The sequence below is a fragment of the Zosterops lateralis genome (assembly GCF_965231275.1).
Source record: "Zosterops lateralis genome assembly, chromosome: 7".
In the NCBI taxonomy this organism is placed as follows: domain Eukaryota; kingdom Metazoa; phylum Chordata; class Aves; order Passeriformes; family Zosteropidae; genus Zosterops; species Zosterops lateralis.
In genome coordinates, this window is record NC_139767.1 from 21,500,638 (window position 1) to 21,520,679 (window position 20,042).

At 36.0% G+C, this 20,042-nt stretch overlaps 1 protein-coding gene across 1 annotated transcript in view; it reads left to right on the forward strand.

Annotated features, from left to right (window-relative positions):
• Positions 1–20,042, forward strand: part of KCNH7 (potassium voltage-gated channel subfamily H member 7) — a 209,485-nt gene that overhangs the window by 184,702 nt on the left and 4,741 nt on the right. Inside the window, exons 12-14 of the mRNA XM_083865336.1 lie at positions 2,341–2,440; positions 14,280–14,531; positions 19,300–19,465. Coding sequence (XP_083721462.1) covers positions 2,341–2,440; positions 14,280–14,531; positions 19,300–19,465 — 518 coding nt within the window. The remainder of the gene's footprint in view (positions 1–2,340; positions 2,441–14,279; positions 14,532–19,299; positions 19,466–20,042) is intronic.

A 20,042-nucleotide genomic window follows, 5' to 3' on the forward strand; every position in this document is an offset into this window, starting at 1 on the left:
GTCAATGAAATTATTCAGATGATGGTAATCTAACAGGATTTGGTTCTATATTTAAATAGTATTAAGGCTTCACCCAAGGGGGTTTTGTTAAAGCCATGGAAAATATGGGGGCTTTAGATGACTGTAGCCTAGGTCACCACAAGGGGAACTTTTGACACTAAATGTAATTGTACATCCATAAAATAAGGATAAATCAGATTATCCAGATTCATTCTGTGTCTAGCAATAGAAAATATTTAATTGCCTTTCAAATATGAATTTTTAATTCCCTTATCTTGGCATACACTCTACCGCCTAGGGGACTAAAAACTTACAAGGGGCTTTTCAACTTTCACTCAGCCTTCAGATTTTCAGGCATTTCTTGGTCTCTTTTTCCCACAGTGACTGTCCTAAGTGTCCCCTTTTGAACAAATTCCATCTTCAGGAAAGTCAAGACATTGTGTTTCTTTTTTCAGACTGACAGGGTTAATCTGACTTGGGAAAGAAAGTGGACATTTGGCCAGAGGGGGAGTGGGGAAATTCTCTTGCCCAGCTCATGCTGCTGAGGCTAAAGGCTTCCCCAGAAGATTGCAGGTACCCCAGCCCGGGCCACCAGGCAGGGACCACCACCCACAGAATGACTGGTTTACACTTCATTATTTCTGAGATAATGCTGTTTTGTGGCTTCCTTAAAGAAAGACAGAGGTTCAGTGAGAAGAAGCTGATGTACATAATTTGGCCTCAAAAGCCTTCTAAGAAAAAAGGAGAGAAAGAAAACACTTAGTTTTGGGCTGTAAATCATAGGGACATTTTTGCTAATCACGTGTGGATCTTTATTAAGAAAAAAAAAATTATAACAAATACAACTTCTAACGAGAAATGTCACTTTTTTCTATGACCTTTTTTTAATAAAATATCATTCTGAAAACAAAATACTAATTATATTCTTTTTTAGTCATGCCTTTGTATGTATTGAAAAGGCCATCATTATTAATTACATGTAAAATAAACCACAATAAATTTATAGTCTAGTGATAAATTTAACTTAAAATTGAATGTCCATATATTTGAAAAATTTCTTGAGTATAATTTCACATTAATGATTTAAGTCTGAGCAATTATTTCTTGCAATTACATTGTCATCAATGTTTTATCATTATTTTTTCTTTAGATCAGAGACAAGGAAGGCAGGAGAGGCTCAGCCATGCTTCTGAGCTTGCAAAATCACAGTTTGTCTCTAGCAATTCCATTTACATTTTACTGTCTATTGAAATCCAGAAAATCATCCCTCAAAATAAGCATTGAGCACATTCTCATTTTCAAAACATCACTCAGATCTAAATTTGTTATCAGAATAATAGGTGCTTCTGCCTCAACTTCTGCTCCTGCCCTCTTATTTATATGAAAGCACCTTTTTCATCCTGCAGTTTTTCTACCAGTGGGCCACCACTGAAGCACATTACTTGCCAGGTTTACAATGAAGAGAATAGAGAAAGATGTAAACACTTCCCAGCTCCCCTCTGCCCTTCTCCCACATGCAAATCTGCTTACTTGAGTGGCATGGGAAACCTCACTAGCAGAGGGAAGGGAAGTAGGCTGAAGCCAGTGCCATGGGTATGTACACAAAGAGCAAAACTGGTGTTATATTTGCTAATTTTTAAATTTCTTAAAGTAGAAAAATAAGAGTTAAATGCATCTTTTACCTACTGGAAAAAAAATCCACTGCAATCTTCTTAAGATGGATAGAAAAAAACACCATTGTATTCTGGTACAGAAATAAGTATCTGAATGATCTAAATTTGATAAAAAGGAAGGGAGGGTCTGGAAAGATAAAATAATGAGATGTAAAGTGCCTAATGCTTGTCAGGCTTATATTTATTGTAAAATATAACCTTTATTATCATTGCAAACTATAACCTTTATAATCATTATCATTAGTTAAATATAAATATAATTGCAATCAATTACCACTTTACTTCTTGAAATAGTATACATTCTCTGTTAGAGGTTATTTAATTTTTGTCATTAATTTCTCTAAGGTTATATAAACCAGATCTGTGCAAGTTCAGAGAAGCTGATAACACATGAACACATGTATTTCCATGTAAACTTATTATCAGGATAATTTTATTTCACCATTAGGTGATGACAGTGTTGGTTTTGCTCAATTTGCATAAACTTTTTTAATGTTAGCCTTGGGCAATTCCATTCATTAGCTGGTGATGGAGAGGCTGATGCAAACTGACTTTAATATTGCCTTTTTTAAAGCTTGAACATGATTAACAGTCAATCACCTATTGCAAATCTGCCCTCTTTAGATGGGACTAATCTGTCATTTTGTTTCATATTTCATTAATCAAGTCTGACCTTGTAATAAGATCACAAACTACCAATGATACGGATGGAGATAACTGCAAACTACGAAGACGGAAATTGTCCTTCCAAAGTGAAATAGAAAAAGGTAATTAACTTCATTTCTTACATTAGACAGCACCACCTCATTATTCATTGGTATTTCACTTGGTAATGCTGGGTACATTAGGGTCTCATGTTGGCTGTTACTGGAGCAGCCCTTGAGAATCCAGCTGGGCAGCAAAACTACTCTGTGCATTAACCCCTATATGCTTATGTATAACTAAAAATATATGTTTCACCCTTCCATGACTTCACATCTATCTGGGAAGAGCTGTTCCAACATCAAGCTACTTTATTGCCTTTGAAACATGCATATACATATATATGTGTGTGTGTGTGTGTGTATGTGTATATGTATATAATCTCTTAATATCTATTTTTTGAGACACCATGTGTTAAACTGTGTGGACAACTTAGTCTGTGTATTATCTCCTCAGAAAAGTGCTTTGTTGAACTTGATGTTAGGTAGTATTTCTCCCTGGAATTGAAGTATTTAAAAAATATAAAATTTAAAATATTTCAGGACACTGTAAATTCACCATAGTCTGATTTTGATCCATATGGTAATGTGTAAAAGTGGTCCTGGAGAAAGTTTAGGTAAACTTTTGTTTACTTTATGTGTTTATGTTCACATTAGTGGCTCTCAAGAATAAACCTAATGAAGGAAAATTCAGTGAAACATTAAATTTTTTCACCAGTATTCAGTACTGCTAAATACCAGGAACTGTAGGTAGTAGCTCTGATCAGACAGCAACAGTCATGAAGACAGCTAAGCTGATACTCATAGGATTTTCATGTTTATGTAGGAAAAACACAATTCCTTGAATACCATTACACTTTTACGGTTGAATGGTTTGTCTGACAAATTACTGTTTCTGTTATGCCTCTCTTTCACACTCCAAAGTTAAACCTCAGCCCTAAATGCAGCATAATACCAATTTATAGAGTAGCAGAGTAGCGGATAATAAATGAGAACAGTTTAAATATCCATGGCAGGTATAATGCTCAATGAAGAGACTCTAATCCAGAGTCTGGCTATTCAGAACAATGACATTCCTGTTCGATCAAAGAAGCATCTTTAGGGCAGGAAGCCAAGACTGACAACAAATCTGTCAGGAAAATGTCCCCATGAAATATTCAATCTGCTCTTCACAAAGAATCTGTTGACAGAGGTACTTTGCCTGACTAACCTTCACATTTCTTATGAGAAAACATATGCTGCTACCTAGACAAGATGGAAGTGATCTTTTATGTTGTGCCTGCTGTAGAATTACAAATAGGCTACTCAGGTGTCAGTGAGGTTCCAAGACCCCTAGGTTTTTATGAGTCTTGCCCAGTCAATTACACTGAACATCCTCTTTGAAACATTTATTTTCATTACTTTTGAAAGAATATAATTTCCTACAGTTTTTTCTCTGAAAAAAATACTTGCACCATTGGGGAAGAAGACGCAAGAACTGGCAAGCTCCTTAGTCCTGACAATGATTGTACAGCACATGGTAATATCTGGGTTGGGCAGAAAGGAGGTACACTGGAAGTCCATCTGAGGGGAAGATAAAGCAAGTAAGAGTCCTTTGCCAAGTATTGAGTACACTTCTGGCCCAGTGCTTACTGCCCCTCTCTGGTTTCTTTTCAGATTCCCTACCATGTTCTCATGGCCACACCAGACACCTCATAGTCATAGATCTTCAGTGTTACTTTTCTGTGGCCCTTCCCACATCCTCTATGAGCTTGTAGAGTACTAGAGATACTGCTGGTTTGAAGAGTAATGTTCTTTTGATTTCAACCCGTTATATGTAGGAGGAAATGGCATTTATTTTCATCCAGAACAGTCAGTCTTACAATGATAAATATATGGGCATGATCCTGCAGAGTTTGTCAGAACTGGAGGAGAAAAGACAGAGTTTCTAAACAAACTGGAAAATGCATTTCTGGCCACGGCATGCCAAAAGATAAAGAACACATGTTGTATGAAAATCATATTTTGATTTCAGAACTACAGTTTGAACAGGCCTAGAATTCTCACTGTTATATTTTGATAATTTATTTTGTAATTATTAGCGGCATGCTTAGTAAAGACTCTTCTTGCTATCATTCTTTACTTTCAGCTGTTGGCCTACTAGTATATTATACACCTTGAAATTGTATTTTTTCCATCTTTAGTGTGATCATCATGTTTTTTTCTGTTTTGGAGTGCTAAAAATGGGACTGTGTTATCTCAGCCTTTAGTTCATGCTAGCCTGATTTGGACCTTGTTGCCATGGTAACTCTTCCTGCACAAGTTTTATCAGGGGTTAAACAAAATCAACACAGCTTCTTTTATGCATCTGCAGTTAGTACCCCTGATTCTCCAATTCCACACAAGACCTTCTCACTCCACATATACATAATTCCACCATTTCTATCCTGTGTCAACACAAAACCAATCTTAACTGGTAAGGCTAGTAAAGGCTCTGTCATAGTGTGATTTTAGAGGCCACAAGACTATTTGAGGGACCAGCTTGTTCTCTGGCCTCTAGAATTGGTTGCAGGATCAGAAGACATCCTCTGCAAAATTTAATGCAGACACTACACAGCAGTTTATACTTGCTCCCACCCTAAAGAAATTCACTGCAAGCCTTTTTGAATAATGGATGGTGCTGCTTGCACAGGTGCAGGTGCAGACTTAGCCAGTTGCCATAGCTGCTTGACAGCCAAGAAACTCTCTGAGACTGCTTAAAATTAGCAGCATTCCTGCCTGGCAATTCCAAACAAAGCTCTTCAGCTGGGTTGGCTAGTTAGTCTCCTGCTGAAAATTTTGTGACAATGAGCTGCTCCATCTATTCTCAGTTGTCATTTTTAGCAGTGCAGAATACCATTCTTACTTGCCTATTTCTCTCTTACTTCTGGCAGTTCTGTGTGAGTTAGCTAATTTCAAGGGAAATACATTTAGGCAAGAACTTTCTTTTGCTCTGCTAGTTCTGAGTGCAGTTCTGTTATCCCATGCCAAATAGGGCATTTCTAGAGTTGTGTACAACAATATAGAATCCAATATATGCGTGAAAAATGCACAGTGTAAGGACACTAACTGAAAGCCTGAAAACTTGGGGCTTTGAAAAGACTGTTCTGGAGTTCAAGCATCATCATTTTAGCCAACTACTTTTTAAGCTTCTTGTTAATGTCAGCTCTAAAATCTTAACCTTCTTGGTAATTTTCTAGTGACAGTGGGCCCGGGAAACTTCTTACAAGAAAATTTTAGTTCCATGGATGTGATTTTAAGTGGTCACTAAACAAAGTTCTCACAGACTCTTGTTACCCTGGGGCTTGCACTTGCCCACATCAACACAGACTGTAACAATCAAGGGGAATATAAAATACATTTTGCAGTGCTTTATTCTTAAAATATTGTTAACTAGTAAAGTCATATATTGCTTAATTTTAATTTGAAGAGTTATGTTTCCTGATCAGACTTTTCAAAAAGTGTCTGCTGATCGATTCTCAAAGTAAACACAAAAGCCAGAGTTCTAATAAACTTCTAACTGAATCTTGATTAATGTAACTACCTGATTGCTTGTAGATGTTTTTCAGGCTACGAAGCCAAGCCATATTAACACAGCTTTATTACACAAAGTATCTAGAGGCCATGGCTCTTGATTTAGATCTAGAAGACAAGGAAATATTTCAGGAACTGATTCTGCCTGAAACTATGAAGTGGAGCAGTACTAAGAGAATAGGGAAACATCCACTGGCCTGTTCTTTCCCATTCTTGTCCCCTCCCCCAGCTTCCTTATCTAAATGCTTACTTCATGAATAGATGCTCAGCCAAGCACTGTGCCATGTCCCCAGAAGGAAAGTCAGGTAAGAATGCAGAGAAAAATTGAAGCTCCTATTTAACAGAGTTAAACTCTTAGTATTTTGCTGATGAAGTTGGCTTGGGCTTAATTAGAAAAGAGTTTCTAATATTCCACCAGAGTCTTAGGTCATTAAGCGGGTGGGAAACAACTATTGTGTTGTCAGCCAGCATATGGCTGGAAACGTGTCCCCAGAATCTTACCTTATTCATGAAACCCCTCACAGAAAAAGTACCTGGTCATCAGAGAGCCCACCAGGGCAGTGTTCCATCTGCTCCTATTAGTGTTACTGCTGTTAACACAGTGCCTTAGAGCCACCTCAGGGAGCTTCCACAGAAGAGTCTTATATCCAGGAGTTACTCCCAAAGAGGGTGTCTCTAAAGGCCAAGCCTGATCAAAATGTTGTATGCAGTCACATATATCTATTGCTATCCTTTGAAAAATAAAATAGTAATAATACTACTGTGGTGAAACCTGAATTCCTTGTAAAAGAGAAGAGAATTCTAAATTTGACAAGAGAACCATTTTGATCTATATCCCGAATCCGTGCTGAGGTGCATTGCTATAATTCTTTGTTTCTGATTGGTTTTAAGTATAGCATTATTTCCTGAAATAAGAACTAATAATTTTCCTTCGATCATTATATGATTAGCATTAAAGTTGACACAAAAAAACTTGAGATAGAAGGCTGTCAGTCCATCCCTAACATCTCATTGTGGTGAAAATGGCACAAAAGAATAAATGAAGAACTTCATATTCTCTTCAACTTTGAAATTCTCAGCTTTTTAAATGTGTCTCAAATTCAATTATTGAAAAACTAGCTCTTTTCTAAGCCCTTTTAAAAATAGGGACATGGACACTTATTGAAAAGTCCATAAGGACTTCAGTCCATCATGGTAGGGAGAGGTTTTGGTATCTTCTGCTGTTCACTGTTTCCAAAATCACCAAAATTTTCATAGCTCAAAGACGAAACACAGCAAAGGACACAATAACTTCCAAACAAGCAGAGCTGATACAGAACAGTAATTCAAACTCTCTGCAGTACGGTTCATTTCCTCCACCATCACTATTGAATCTACTGGAGCTTTTCAGCAAAATTTTCAGAAATTCTATAACAATGGAATTTCACTAGTCTATATCATCTATATTTATAACCAGCTTTATCTATCATATTTACTCATAGTAGACTTACGACCTCCAAAATTATGAATGAAGTTGGAATTAAACAAATATTCCATCATTAAAAACTATCACAGAAAAAAACCTTTAAACCTTTTTACTAGTGAAAGAGAAAATGTTTTAGCTTTCCCAAAAGACTTCCAGCAACCTAGTTTTCTTAGGATTAGGGATCTTCCTGCATAGTGACTACACAGAGAATATTTTTCCTTGGTGTTAGTCAAATACCACACACATATCTGACAGTGCATTTTTATGTAGGGGATCCTACAGATAGATGGGGTATTTGAAGATAAACATGCTAAGTATAAGTGGAGGAGAAGGAGGAAAACAAGCACATGCTGAAGAATGCAAGAACTTCACAGCTCAGGAGCCAGTTAAGTATTTGACATTGTTTCAAATGTTGAGGTCTGACAGGTCTACAGACATGTAATTGAAGATGTGAAGCAGGACTTACAGATACACAAATTCAAGTGCTTGGTGGAACTTCGGACAAATTCTTTCTGCTGGCTTAAGAAATGTCTCAGGAAATGCATGTGCACCTTTAAGACCTCTTGCCTCTGCCATGTTCTGAAAATAGCCAAGCTTTGATATAACTGCGTATGTTTCAAAAGCATATTTTTAAGGAAAAAAAAATCTCTGATAGAAACTATCTATTTTCAATTGTTCTTTGTTTCACTTTAGTTCTGCTGGATATTAGGCTGTACCAAGGGCATAACTATAATATTATGTTCACAGAAGGAGAAACTGTAGTCATGTAGTCAATTCTAATCTTATCACAAAAATCTGGTGCTCTTAATAAATTATTTTTTTAATAAATATGTGATGGCTTCAGGGTTCGTTACTTTGCTTTCTTAAATTTCTAAACTGTATAATCCTGTGGTGCTTAAATTTGAAGAAATATCTTTATCACTTAATAGGCACTCTGTGCTTTACCTCTAGTTCTGATTATAACTAAAAAGCTGCAAACATACCTTTCCCCTTTTAAAAGTGAATTGCAGTGCAACTATCCATTAGAATACTATGTGATTGCTTAGACTAAAAAAAAAAAAAAAAAAAAAAAAAAAAAAAAAAAAAAAAAAAAGTGTGCGAAAGACAGCCTTTATGCTAATTTTCTCATTGTATTAAGTATTATTGCTATATTATGTGTGATATACAAATGGTTTTCCTGTAAGGAGGAGACCATTACTATACAAAGTGCACTGCAGATTTTAATAGTTTAGTTTGTTTTCAGAGCTTTAGCACCAATAACTTCTCCTGACCATACTGATTTCTATTTTTCCAGATGAGGTAATTTGAAAAATATTTATATCTGAGTTTCTCAGGTAATCCAATAGACCCCATGCAAAGCTTTCAAAGTATTTCTCTTTTTTCTTGTGCACTAAATTTGTGCTTTTTCCATACAGTTTTCATTAAGACCTGTCCAAGAAGTAGGTAATTAAACATTTTGTGAACTTGAACTGTATCATCAATGAAATTTCACCAAGGTGCAAGAAAAACCTCTAGAGATACCAGTTTATGCTTTATTACCACTTAAAGTTATTAGTTATAAGGACTTCATGGTTTTATTTATTTTTATTTTCTTTTCCCCCCCTCCTCTTTTGTCCTCAGGGATGCATATGTAGATGTTGGAGCAAGCTATGCTTTCAGCAGGCACTCAAAAATGTTTATGAAGGCAACAGCTCTCAGTCTACCTGATTACCAGTCATGGCCTAAGATGATCAAAACAAATTGAACAGACAAATTTTTTGTTCAGCTGAATAGTGGTAGAATGCTTTGTTCAAGCTGTTAGTCTTCTAGAACAGATGACCCCTCCTGGAACATGTTCCTTGTCAGAACATGGGTTAAGACTGGCTTTGACAAACATCCAGATGTCACCACATGTCAGAACTCTAAGGCCAAGATGATTCTGAGACAGGAGCTCAACCACTAAAATTCAAGGTTCATAAATGTCTTAATTTTGTTTAAGTGGATTCAGGGTAAGTTATAGCACTTTCTGAAACATCAGAAACATCAGGGTTAAATATCTCTACAGACAAGAGCAAAATCAGTTTTCAGACAAGTTTTCTGGTAGCAAAGGTGGAGTAGCTCCCATTTCATATGCTGCATACCAAATCAAGTGCTGAATGTTACCTATCACTTGTCATGCATTTGTAAAGATTATAGAGATCTTGTCCTTCTCCCTGTGGAAAATAAATCCACGAAAGTTCTTTATACTGTTTGCCATAAGACTGTTCGCAAATTACTCAACAAATTACTTAATTGTGTAACAATATAGAAAAAAAGCAATACCTATCCACTGAATGACCAGACACTGGGATGCTGTTCATTTTCCTATGTAGAAGCTGTCACCTTCCTCCTTTTTGATACTCTTCCTTTAATCAATCCATCAGGATGCACTCAGCTACATCTAGCAATGTACTCCATACCAGTCACATTCAACAAAGTATGAATCAAGCAGCAAGAAAAAAAATTGAAGGGCGTTTTAATTAGCACTTTTGATCCTAAACTTGCTGATTGGAATTCTGAGGAGTAGTTTAGTCTGTGTACATCTTGAGTAGACTTCTCTGGAGTCATATATTGATCTTGCTCCACAGTGCCAGACTTTTTGAAATTAGATAAATATTATGTATCACTTATAATGTTCTTGCACCACTAAGTGAAAACCAGGGATTTCAGGAATTAGGATCACCATTTTCCCTGACTGGGGGTATGCTGTTTCCCATCTATACGAAGGAAAACATAGGCAGTGTTCAAATTATTACCAGTATTCAAATAATTCATCAACAGCTTTTAATTGTTTGACATTTTGAAATTTTGCACTCTTTCAAGCCTGTTTGTGGTATTGTATTTAACATACTGTCTGAAATGCTTGGTCACTGACTTTTCATTCAAAATATTTGCTGCCCGTGGTGGACACATAAGGCATTTTTCTGCTCTCTGATGAAATAACAGACATTTTTAAATTAAGAACAGATAACACATAATCATGATGGAAAGTACTTTGTTCATACACAGAAACACAGATGACCATCACAGGAATACTTTTGAATATCACAGAAAAAAAGAGCTTGTAATACTTGAACCAAAATACTTGATGGGAATCTGAAGATCTCCAGACCTTCTGAGCCATTAACCCTCCTTCCAACCAAGTTACTGTGTGCATTTCTCCTTACCCTCCACACATGCAAAGCATGCATTTGGTGTAGTGTAAAACAATATGGTGGGTTTTTTCAAAGGAAAGGGAAAGTGTCATTTCTGCTGAACAGATTTATAGTGGTGTGGATAATGTTAATGATAAGGATTGCCTGTATTATGGTTTGAAATATAAATTGCTGTCTGTGGGAGCGAGGAAGCCATTCACCTCATTTCCTGCACAAAATTGAATTTGTCTCAGCATATTATGGGATTTTTTTTTTATTGGATGGCTCTAAAGGGAGTAAAAAGTTGCTACCTTTTGAAACACTAGGCTATATAGCTAGCTTGATTAATGATGACAAATTCCAGTTAATGAAATTACAGCAGTATTAAACAATGCTGCTGCATAGACAATATATTGCTGACACTTTCACCAACATTGTTTGCAGCAGACTGATATATTGAGAGAAAATAGTCTAGATCATGTAGACTGGCACTTCTTGAGTAATGCGAAATTCCAATACTGCAAACCATATTACACAAAAGAAACCTGTCTGACCTCTGGTAACCATCCCACGAAGTAGGATTTTAATGCCAGTATTTCTGTGAGTCAGTGTCATAGTTCTATGACCCAGACTTGTGACAACCCCATTTCTTCCCTTCCCTTGCCCATGCATGTGCAAAAAGCAGGACACAAACCTTCTGAAAATTACTTTGAAGATTTTGGAATTTCCAAATGTCAGAGGACATTTCCTGTAAACTTGGCAGGCACTCAAAACACATAACAGGTTAAAACAGTCCTATAAAGAGTGTAAATGATGTTTGTACATTTTGGTAAATCATGAAGTTACAAAAATAATCATCATCTTCACAAAAACTGTTTCTAGCTGTTTCAGAATCAGAAAGTGAAATTTGTCTTACTGGAAAAGGAAAGAGAAAACACTAGAACTGGTGTTGGGGGAGAAGATGAAGGTGAGGTTTAATGATTACATTTGGAAGAAGAACAGGAAGGGAAAAATAAAACTTCTAAAATACTTTTTTTGTGGGGCAAAAAGTGAATGTATCCATACACATGCAGATAGAAAAGCCTTCTCTCCTGGAAAATCCGCTCTCAACCAATGACTGAATTTCATTACAAAAGGAAGGAGAAATTGGAGAAATTCACATTCTGGTAAAGTCTTATCTATCTATTATTTGTAACTTACTTTCCACTGAGCTGCAGAGGCACTGCTAAGGTGTTGAGTAGAGGTACAGAACTTGTGCCATTATCAGGTCCTGAAGAGTCAATAAAATGGAGCCCTTTCTATTTTAATTCGTAGCCTAGTTGCAAAGCATGACAAGATTATCCTCCAGAGAGAAGAATCTTTAGCATTGAATTAGAGCCTTTTAAAAGGAAAACAACTTTTGACTCTCTGACTATAGCCAGATGCCTAGAAGATAAAGTAATGGCAGTAAAGCCAAAGATGTCCATTTTGAAATAGATCAGCTGATGAACAAATCTTCCCTGATTTGAATAGGCAGGAGCCTACATTCAAAAGATCTCTGCCTTCTTTCTTATGCCAGTGAGTTCAAATACTTGGACAGCATTTGGAAAATAATGTGTTCTGTTGTTCTGATGTAGATGGAGACTAGATGCAGGGATATCAACAGAATTAACCTGGTTTTACGGCAGAGTAGTTATTAGCAGTATTTTATGAATATAAGAGATAAGACACTCTGCTGTATTTCAGCCGCTAAACAATTTTTTCACTAGAGTCTCAATGACCCCATCTCAAAATTAGTCCACTGCTTGATTTGTATTCCACAGAGTGCTCATTACAGCTGCCGTTAGTGCACAAAATCACATGAACATATAAAATTACCCTAAAAATTGGTAATTTCAAGCTTTCATTAGAAGGTCTTTTTCACAGGTTGAAGTCAGTCAAACACTAAGTAATTAAGACAATTTACTGTAGCGTGACCATGTTTTCAATATATTCCCACAATAAATGCCATGGGAGATATCTATAATAAAAATGTCTTATGAAGCTTTCTTTTGCTTTTGTACTGTTTTGGAGATGGAATTGCTGAGAACATGACACTTGGGTCTTGAGTGTGCACATCCTCCAAGAGCTTTATGCTGTCAGTCCATTTGCCATTGTTTTGACAATTTTGCAGCAACTGAGCATCACCAGTATCACTTAGAGACAGTAGTCCCACTTAACAAAAGCCCAGTAAAGTCACTTCACACTTGACGTTGTGTTACTTGCCCTTGGAGACTCAAGAGGGTACTGGAGGCCTGCTTTGCTATTGGGTTTATTTTGCTTTATTTTCTTTACCATTACCTGCCTCACTGCTCACAGATTTCTGGACCCTTGAAGGGTGCTCTTTACAGATACTGCACTCTTTTTATGCGCAGACAAAGACAATTAGATGAAGCCACAGTTTCATTTCTTCACAGTGACAAGAAAACAGAGAAGAAACCCAGGGAATATATGGAATGTTGGATTAGCCACTGCTGTAGGCTATAAAGACTACAGACATTCCAGAACTATGTTGATTAGTAATTAGCACAAAGCAGATGGGAAATCATGCTGTCTCCCCAGGAAGCTAATGCAAACTAGTTACAGTATTTATGTGATGTTGAGACTACCCTGCTAAAATGTGTTTTAAATAAATAGCAGAACTGAATTATCTTGACATTTTAGTTAAAAATAGGTAAAACCAAATATTGAATTGGAAATTAGCTTCAAGTTTATGCTGAAAAGAGATCAAGACTTATCTATATTAATAAATAATCATTCTAGGGTTTAAATCCTTTTTAAGTTTTACAATATGTTTTTAAAGATATCTGCTTTAAATCTATGCTTACTTGCCATTTCTTAAGAGGACTAAATCTGCTGTTGCTCACTATGGACCTTGAATATGATTAATGAAAGATTCATTCTCAACTTGACTGGTACACTGCTACCATACATATCACAGAATGTTGTTTACTTTTGTTATTCAAAAGATTGGATGTTCTGAGAATTGCAACTCTAAAGGCTAAGGAATATGGGCTACTTGCAAAGTTGTTTTGAGGTGATCCCATAAGTCAGACTAGGAACTCCCTCCTTTTCTTTCTCTCTGCCATATCAATCCTGTAATAAATATGGAGAAACATGCTCTCTGGTTAGGTGGGCCCAGAAATTTTGGGGGTGAGTGGTTGATTAATTCATATGCCTCTTACAGGAAAAGAATAATCAACAAATATGTCCTCATGTGAGAATAACTTAAACAAGTATTTCTGATGCCAGGTCTTAGCATACATAACTGTTAGCCTGTCAAGACTTTAGTAAGTGCCCAATAATGAGAGAAATTGGAAGACAGGATGAAATATTTAATATTTTTTAAACTTTGGAATATAAGGCTTCTTCAAATTTCATCCTCACGGGAAAAAAAAAGGAGTACACAGGAGGGTTGTGTTGGATAAAGCCTTTGTTGCTTTGATACAGATAAGTTTTGCAAAATGAGTTATGGTTTATGGACTAAGAATCCTTACTACACACATAGAAGTGTCTTCCAGTACTTCAAAAGAAATACAAAACTTCTCTGATAGAAGAATAAAAAAAGACTTCAAAGTATTTTTTTCCTAAAAGACAGTGAACTTCCTATCTGATATAAGAATCATGTCCATCCTCAGACCATAATAAAGTAGAATAAACTTTCAAGAATTGCTTATTTTTGTATAAAATTATTTCTCTTTCACAGATTACTTCAAAGAGAATGATCAGAGTGATCCCGAACCCTCAGGAGACAGCACCAGATACTACCAATCTATTAAGAAACATTTTGAGGAGAAAAAAAGTGGATCATCATCTTTTGTGTCCTCCATTGAAGATGAGCAAAAGCCCCTGTTCTCTGGGATAGCTGATTATCCATCTGTAACAGAGAAAACCACAGAGATGGACTTTGAAGAAATAGATCGTGACACAGAAGAAATTCTTCTTGACAAAAGAAGCAGTTCTTGCAAAGGTAATCCAGCTGTTTCTGTTTAGTAAAGTTTGAACAGACACCTTTTTAGTCTGATTAACAAAAATAATTTTCTGAATGGTTCTCTTGATTCTTTACATAATATTTACTCAAAAAAGCTTAAGAAAAAACATCTTAGATCAAAAAAATTATTTCTCAAGATGATTAATATAGTTTAATTCAGTGGGAACTGGATTGCAGAACTGGCTTGCAGGACCTCTAAAAGGTCATTCTAGGTTTTGCTAGAAATCATCTTGTAACTGAACTACCTAAGTAATTTAAACAAACTCTTTAAAATTGTCCACTGGTATTGGACTTCACTGAGTGAGAATACTTCCATTTGGGAGATTCTGCGCTCAAAGCAGTACAGTATCTCCCAAAGGGTATTTTCTGTGCCAGAGTTGAATGACAGTAAAAAGTTACAGATAATGAGAGGCAGACTAGCTAAACCTAGTGATAGTTGCACGTGCACCAAAAATATGTTTTCAGAAAACTAATTTTAGTTATGCATTGACTGCATTGACACACCATGGCAAAAATTAAGTGGAAAAAATCATAACAGTTGAAAGAATGCTATCATGTCTTGGTGCACCTGTTGATTAAAGGAGTGCCATCATACCACACCAAAAAAAAAAAAAAAATATTACTTCCATAAGTAACACACAAGAATAAAGACTTGAGCTTTTGTATATGACAAATGCTCAGGAACTATTAGGCAATCTCAGATACTTTTACATAGTTATATCGTGTAATTAAAATTACATCTAGTATACTAAAATATTAATTTTCTCAGTGATATGAAAGGAAATTAATGAAAATCTCTGTATTAATATACAATTTAAGTATCACTGCAAGTCCATTTGTAATTCTTTCAGTCTGAAGGGAAGGATTACGTATTTATTGTTTAATGCTGTTTTCCTCAGCAGTTTCCATTGAGACAATTTAACTATTTAACCATCATTCAATAAACTTTAGGCTTTTAGGCTATCATTTTAAATAAACCTAATGATTAATCAGACCAAACAATGATTTTAACATCTCAGAGGTATGAATATGTGAAGTCTGATCTCTTCAAGTTAAGGCCCTATAAATCCACACCACATAAACTTGTTGCATACATACTGCAATTGGAAACCTTTCCTTTCCCCTACCAATAGCCAGAAATGTGTCCTTGCAGCTATAGCAACATTTTCCAAGGCAACCTATTGCAGATTTTATTTGAGCTAAATTTAGCATATCTAAAGGTTACATATTTTGATTAAAACCACAATCTTTTTCCCACGTTGTAATTTAGCACTTCTAGTAATGTTATGCAAGGTAATGAGCTTTCTTGCAACATTTATAAAACCTTCAAGGTCAGTAAGATTAGCTTTTCCTGATACATGTTTTAAACTAAAGTCTTACTCCTGCTATTAGAGACTGATTATAACTTACCATAAGAGTAGTTACAAACATAATGAACTTGTAAAAAAAAACCTCTGCTTTTATGTATCCTCATATATTATGGTGCCTTATAAATCTTGGATAAAAATGCACTTGTATAAAGCTACTCCAATTCATGACCACTGTGACTGATACATATTTAGTTATCTTTTGTTTTGTTTTAATTTTGGTCATTACTTCAATGAATGGAAAGACTGTTGATAATGTATTGTATAATTTGGCAGAAACAGTGTCAACATCTCTCCCGTAGTTCCAGAATGCAACTTTTAGCTTTTAAACACATTGTTCTTTTGTGAAGATTTGAAAATTTTTCTGTAGCTGTTAACTATATATAAAGGAAAACTGCTACTTTCACTTGGCCATTATTTGGGCTAAAAGACTGATTCTTCAATTGTTCTAATGAACCTAGTTATAAATTTATTAACTTAGTACTCAATCTGATTCTTCAAGCCCTGGAAGACCAGAATTGGTTACAAAGCTGTAGCTGCTGATGGGCTCTTCTGGAGTTACTAATGGATACGAAATACCAGAAAAGGCACTTAGATGGGCAAAACACCATATTTTATAGAGTATTAACTTGCTTATGGTGTGTAAACTCACTTGTCATTTCGGTGTCAAATCATTTGCTTTGTCACAAATTAAGCATCTATTACAGTAGTCTCCAAATACATATTCTGGGACAAAAAAAAAGCTATGATTTCCCTGGGATAATCCATGGCATTGAAAATTTGAAAATCTGTGATTTTAATGAATGATTTATTGTGAAAAATAACCAGCATCTTTTTTTTACAACATCCATGTTTTTACAGAACATTAAAAAGCAGTAAAATGCTCCTGAAATTCACTGCTTACAAGGCTTCTGGATATATAAAATCTATTGCACTTAAACTTATAGTTTGAAACTTTACCCCTCAATTTTTCATACTATGCTCCTTTCAGTTTGCTGAGAGATTTGCAGCTTTTCTTTGGACACTGAAAACTGTGCCATGTGTTCCTCCTAAACCAAATTACATGCTTCTGTGACACCCTGTATCTCATTCTTTCTGTTGGCTTAAGTTCCTGAGAAGGAGAACAGGTTTCTGTGTAGCCAAAATGAAATCACTTTCCTCTTCTTTCTGCCTACTGCATAAAATCAGTTATAGGTCATCACATGAAATTCAAACAAAATCTACTAACCAAAGATCAGATAATGAAATAATGACTTTTGTCTGATCAAAACAAAACAAAACAAAAAAGAGGGGGGGAGAGAGAGACAGAGAGAAGAGTCTCCCCTTACACTTGGAATCATGTAGTGAGAGCTCCCCTTCCTGGCTAAATCTACTTGAAACACTAAATCTGAGTGGGAACTTCTTCTTCTTCTTCTTTTTTTTTTTTTTTTTTTTTTTTTTTTTTTTTTTTTCCATTTACTTAGAGAAACACTGCTCAAAGACATGTTTGAAAAGGATTAGCTATTAGCATTTGGACAAAGCTCTTACATGTCACCCACACTGTGGGGTTTTTTTCTCTTCTCTTTGTAACATGGCTCTAGCTGCTATGGTTGCTTAGAAAAATTTCACAAGTGTGAAATGAATGTAACCTATGCTGAGTTAACAGCGTGCAGTGCCAAGAGAAGTGTTAGGAGAAGCTCTGAGCAAACCATTCAGGGACTGATGTGGGATTCAAATCCAACTGCAGATGCTTTATAAGCAGTCAAGGATTTTGCCCAGCTGTGTGCTGAAGCAGCAACCCGGGTGCAATAACAACTTTAATATGTTCTATAACTTCATGTAGTTAAATAATTAAAAATACAACTCTAATAGGAATAGTATTGAGCACATGTTAAGATTTAAACAGCCTTTTTTACCACATCAAAGAAGAATGAGTGATTCTGACTAATTTTGACTGCATGCCAGATTAACTCAAAGTAAACACAGGCTGTGGGGTGCAGGGTGAGCTGTAGAAAAAGCACTGTTCAACCTAAGTATGTCACCTGTAGGTTCTGCCTAGGCCACAGCAAGATCTTCATTCTATACTTGATAAGTGCAACAAGCATTTCCCCATGATAATTGATGTGTAACCTTTCAACAGCTTGGTGAACAGGAGAAATGGCATAGAGCCAAGTATCTAAACTAATTAATAAATCCACAGAGGGGTAAATTAAGTAAACTGAGAGAGAAAAAAGAATAGCCCAAACCAGGAGTCCAAGCTAAAGAAAAGAGTGCCCTGAGCTCTGTTGAGTACTCAGGTGCAGTGTTTGGTCACAGAGATCCAAGAAACTGGGAAGGTCAAGAGGGATAAAATTTGGGCACAGCAGGTATAAGGTGAGACCTGGAATAATCACCATCATTTTTTTTACAAAGGACTGGAGGTAAAGAAATAAATATAAATTACTCATATAATAAGTGTTTTTAGATACTTCATGTTTACCATGAAATTTCCTTTAATATCAAAGTGATCTCTGGCTGACCCAGCAATGCTGAATATTTCATTCTTTTAGGAGCCCCGATTCATAAAACAAAATGAACAGGCACCTTTCACCTCACAGTACCATGAGAGTTTCAGAGATGTGCCTTTCACAGTGGTGAACAGATTGGATGGGAGAGAGCTACATCAATGAAAATCAATTTCCTTTATGAGAATAATAAGCAGTATCCTTTTGCAAGCAGTATGAGCTGCACTGAATGGCCCTTGTCTCAGAGAAAATATATTTCACTTCACCAGCCTAGGACAAGTAGTGTTACAGTTATGGGTAAGAAAGGCAGCTCCCTGAGGCCTGGCACCTTCCTCTAGAGCGGACATTCCAATGCACTGTACCACATGCCCAGTGCAGCAAATCCTTCTTTTACACCAAAGAGCTAAGGCATGAATACACTTCAATAGCACATTCAAGGGCAAGAGAAGACATCTTAGGCAGGCCTCTGAAGTGCACTGTCAAAGATATTGAAGTACATCATTTAATGCCTATAGGTTAGAACAAAAATTTCTATCTCAATGAATAAAAAATTGCTAAAAAAAATACTTTGAGAAAATTTGGTATCCACTTGTAAAATAATAGAAATAAAACTAAAGAGAAGCCATTCCATGGCAGAACTCTGATGATGCTGACTAGAAAAAGCTTCTCATTTATCTACACCTTTAAAATCTCAGCCTGTATGTGACCACTTTAATTTTTCCCTAAGGAGTAGTAAGGAACAAAGAGAGATGAGAGATGTTCAGTCAGTGTGCCAATGTACCAATTTGACTTTGAAGGTTTTGATAAACTGAGTAAGTGGGATTCTTAAGAGGTGCAAATCCCTCTCTAACTATATGTGTATAAATCTATACTTTTATATGTTTTGTTTTTCATCAGACATCAACAAAAGAAACTGGGAACAGGAGAACATCCAGGAGTACCAGGACTCCACAGTTCAACCAGCATTATCCCATGTTACATGGGGAATCTGTGAAACTGAAAGTGATTTTATATACGGAGAAGTGGAGAATCGATTAGATTTACTTCAAGAACAACTCAACAGGTAAGAATAAAGAGAAAAAATCCTGTGTGTGAAAGGGTACATAATACAACTGATGTTGATGATGCTACAGGAGGAATGAGTTTCTGCAGAAGGTTTCCAGAAGCATTCAGATCTTCAGAAGCTAAAAAGTACAAAAATATGCCTGATGGAAATATCACTTTTTTGTTTGTATGTATTCTGAGGAGCCTATATATCACCTAAGTTAGGCTTTCCAGATTCTTGGAAAAATCAATCCTGGGGAATTTGGGTACATAATTTTTAATATGTTACCAGAAGATTCAGATCTTTTATGTCTAGATATTCACATTAGCTACCCTGGATAGCTTTGCAGTAGAACCTTTTTCCTCAGCTAGCTGTTTTAGACCATCTTTTTAACCAAGAAGTTGTACTGAGGCATGTCAAATTGTTACATATAAATCTCACCTCATAAAGAGTGCTGTTCCCAGATCACAGAACCATCAAACAGTTCGGGTTGGAAGGGACATTAAAGACCATCTAGTTCCAACTCTCTGCCTTGGGCAGGGACACAAAATGGTAATTTTCAATATCTTCAAAATCTGAAGTACTTTTCTTTCCT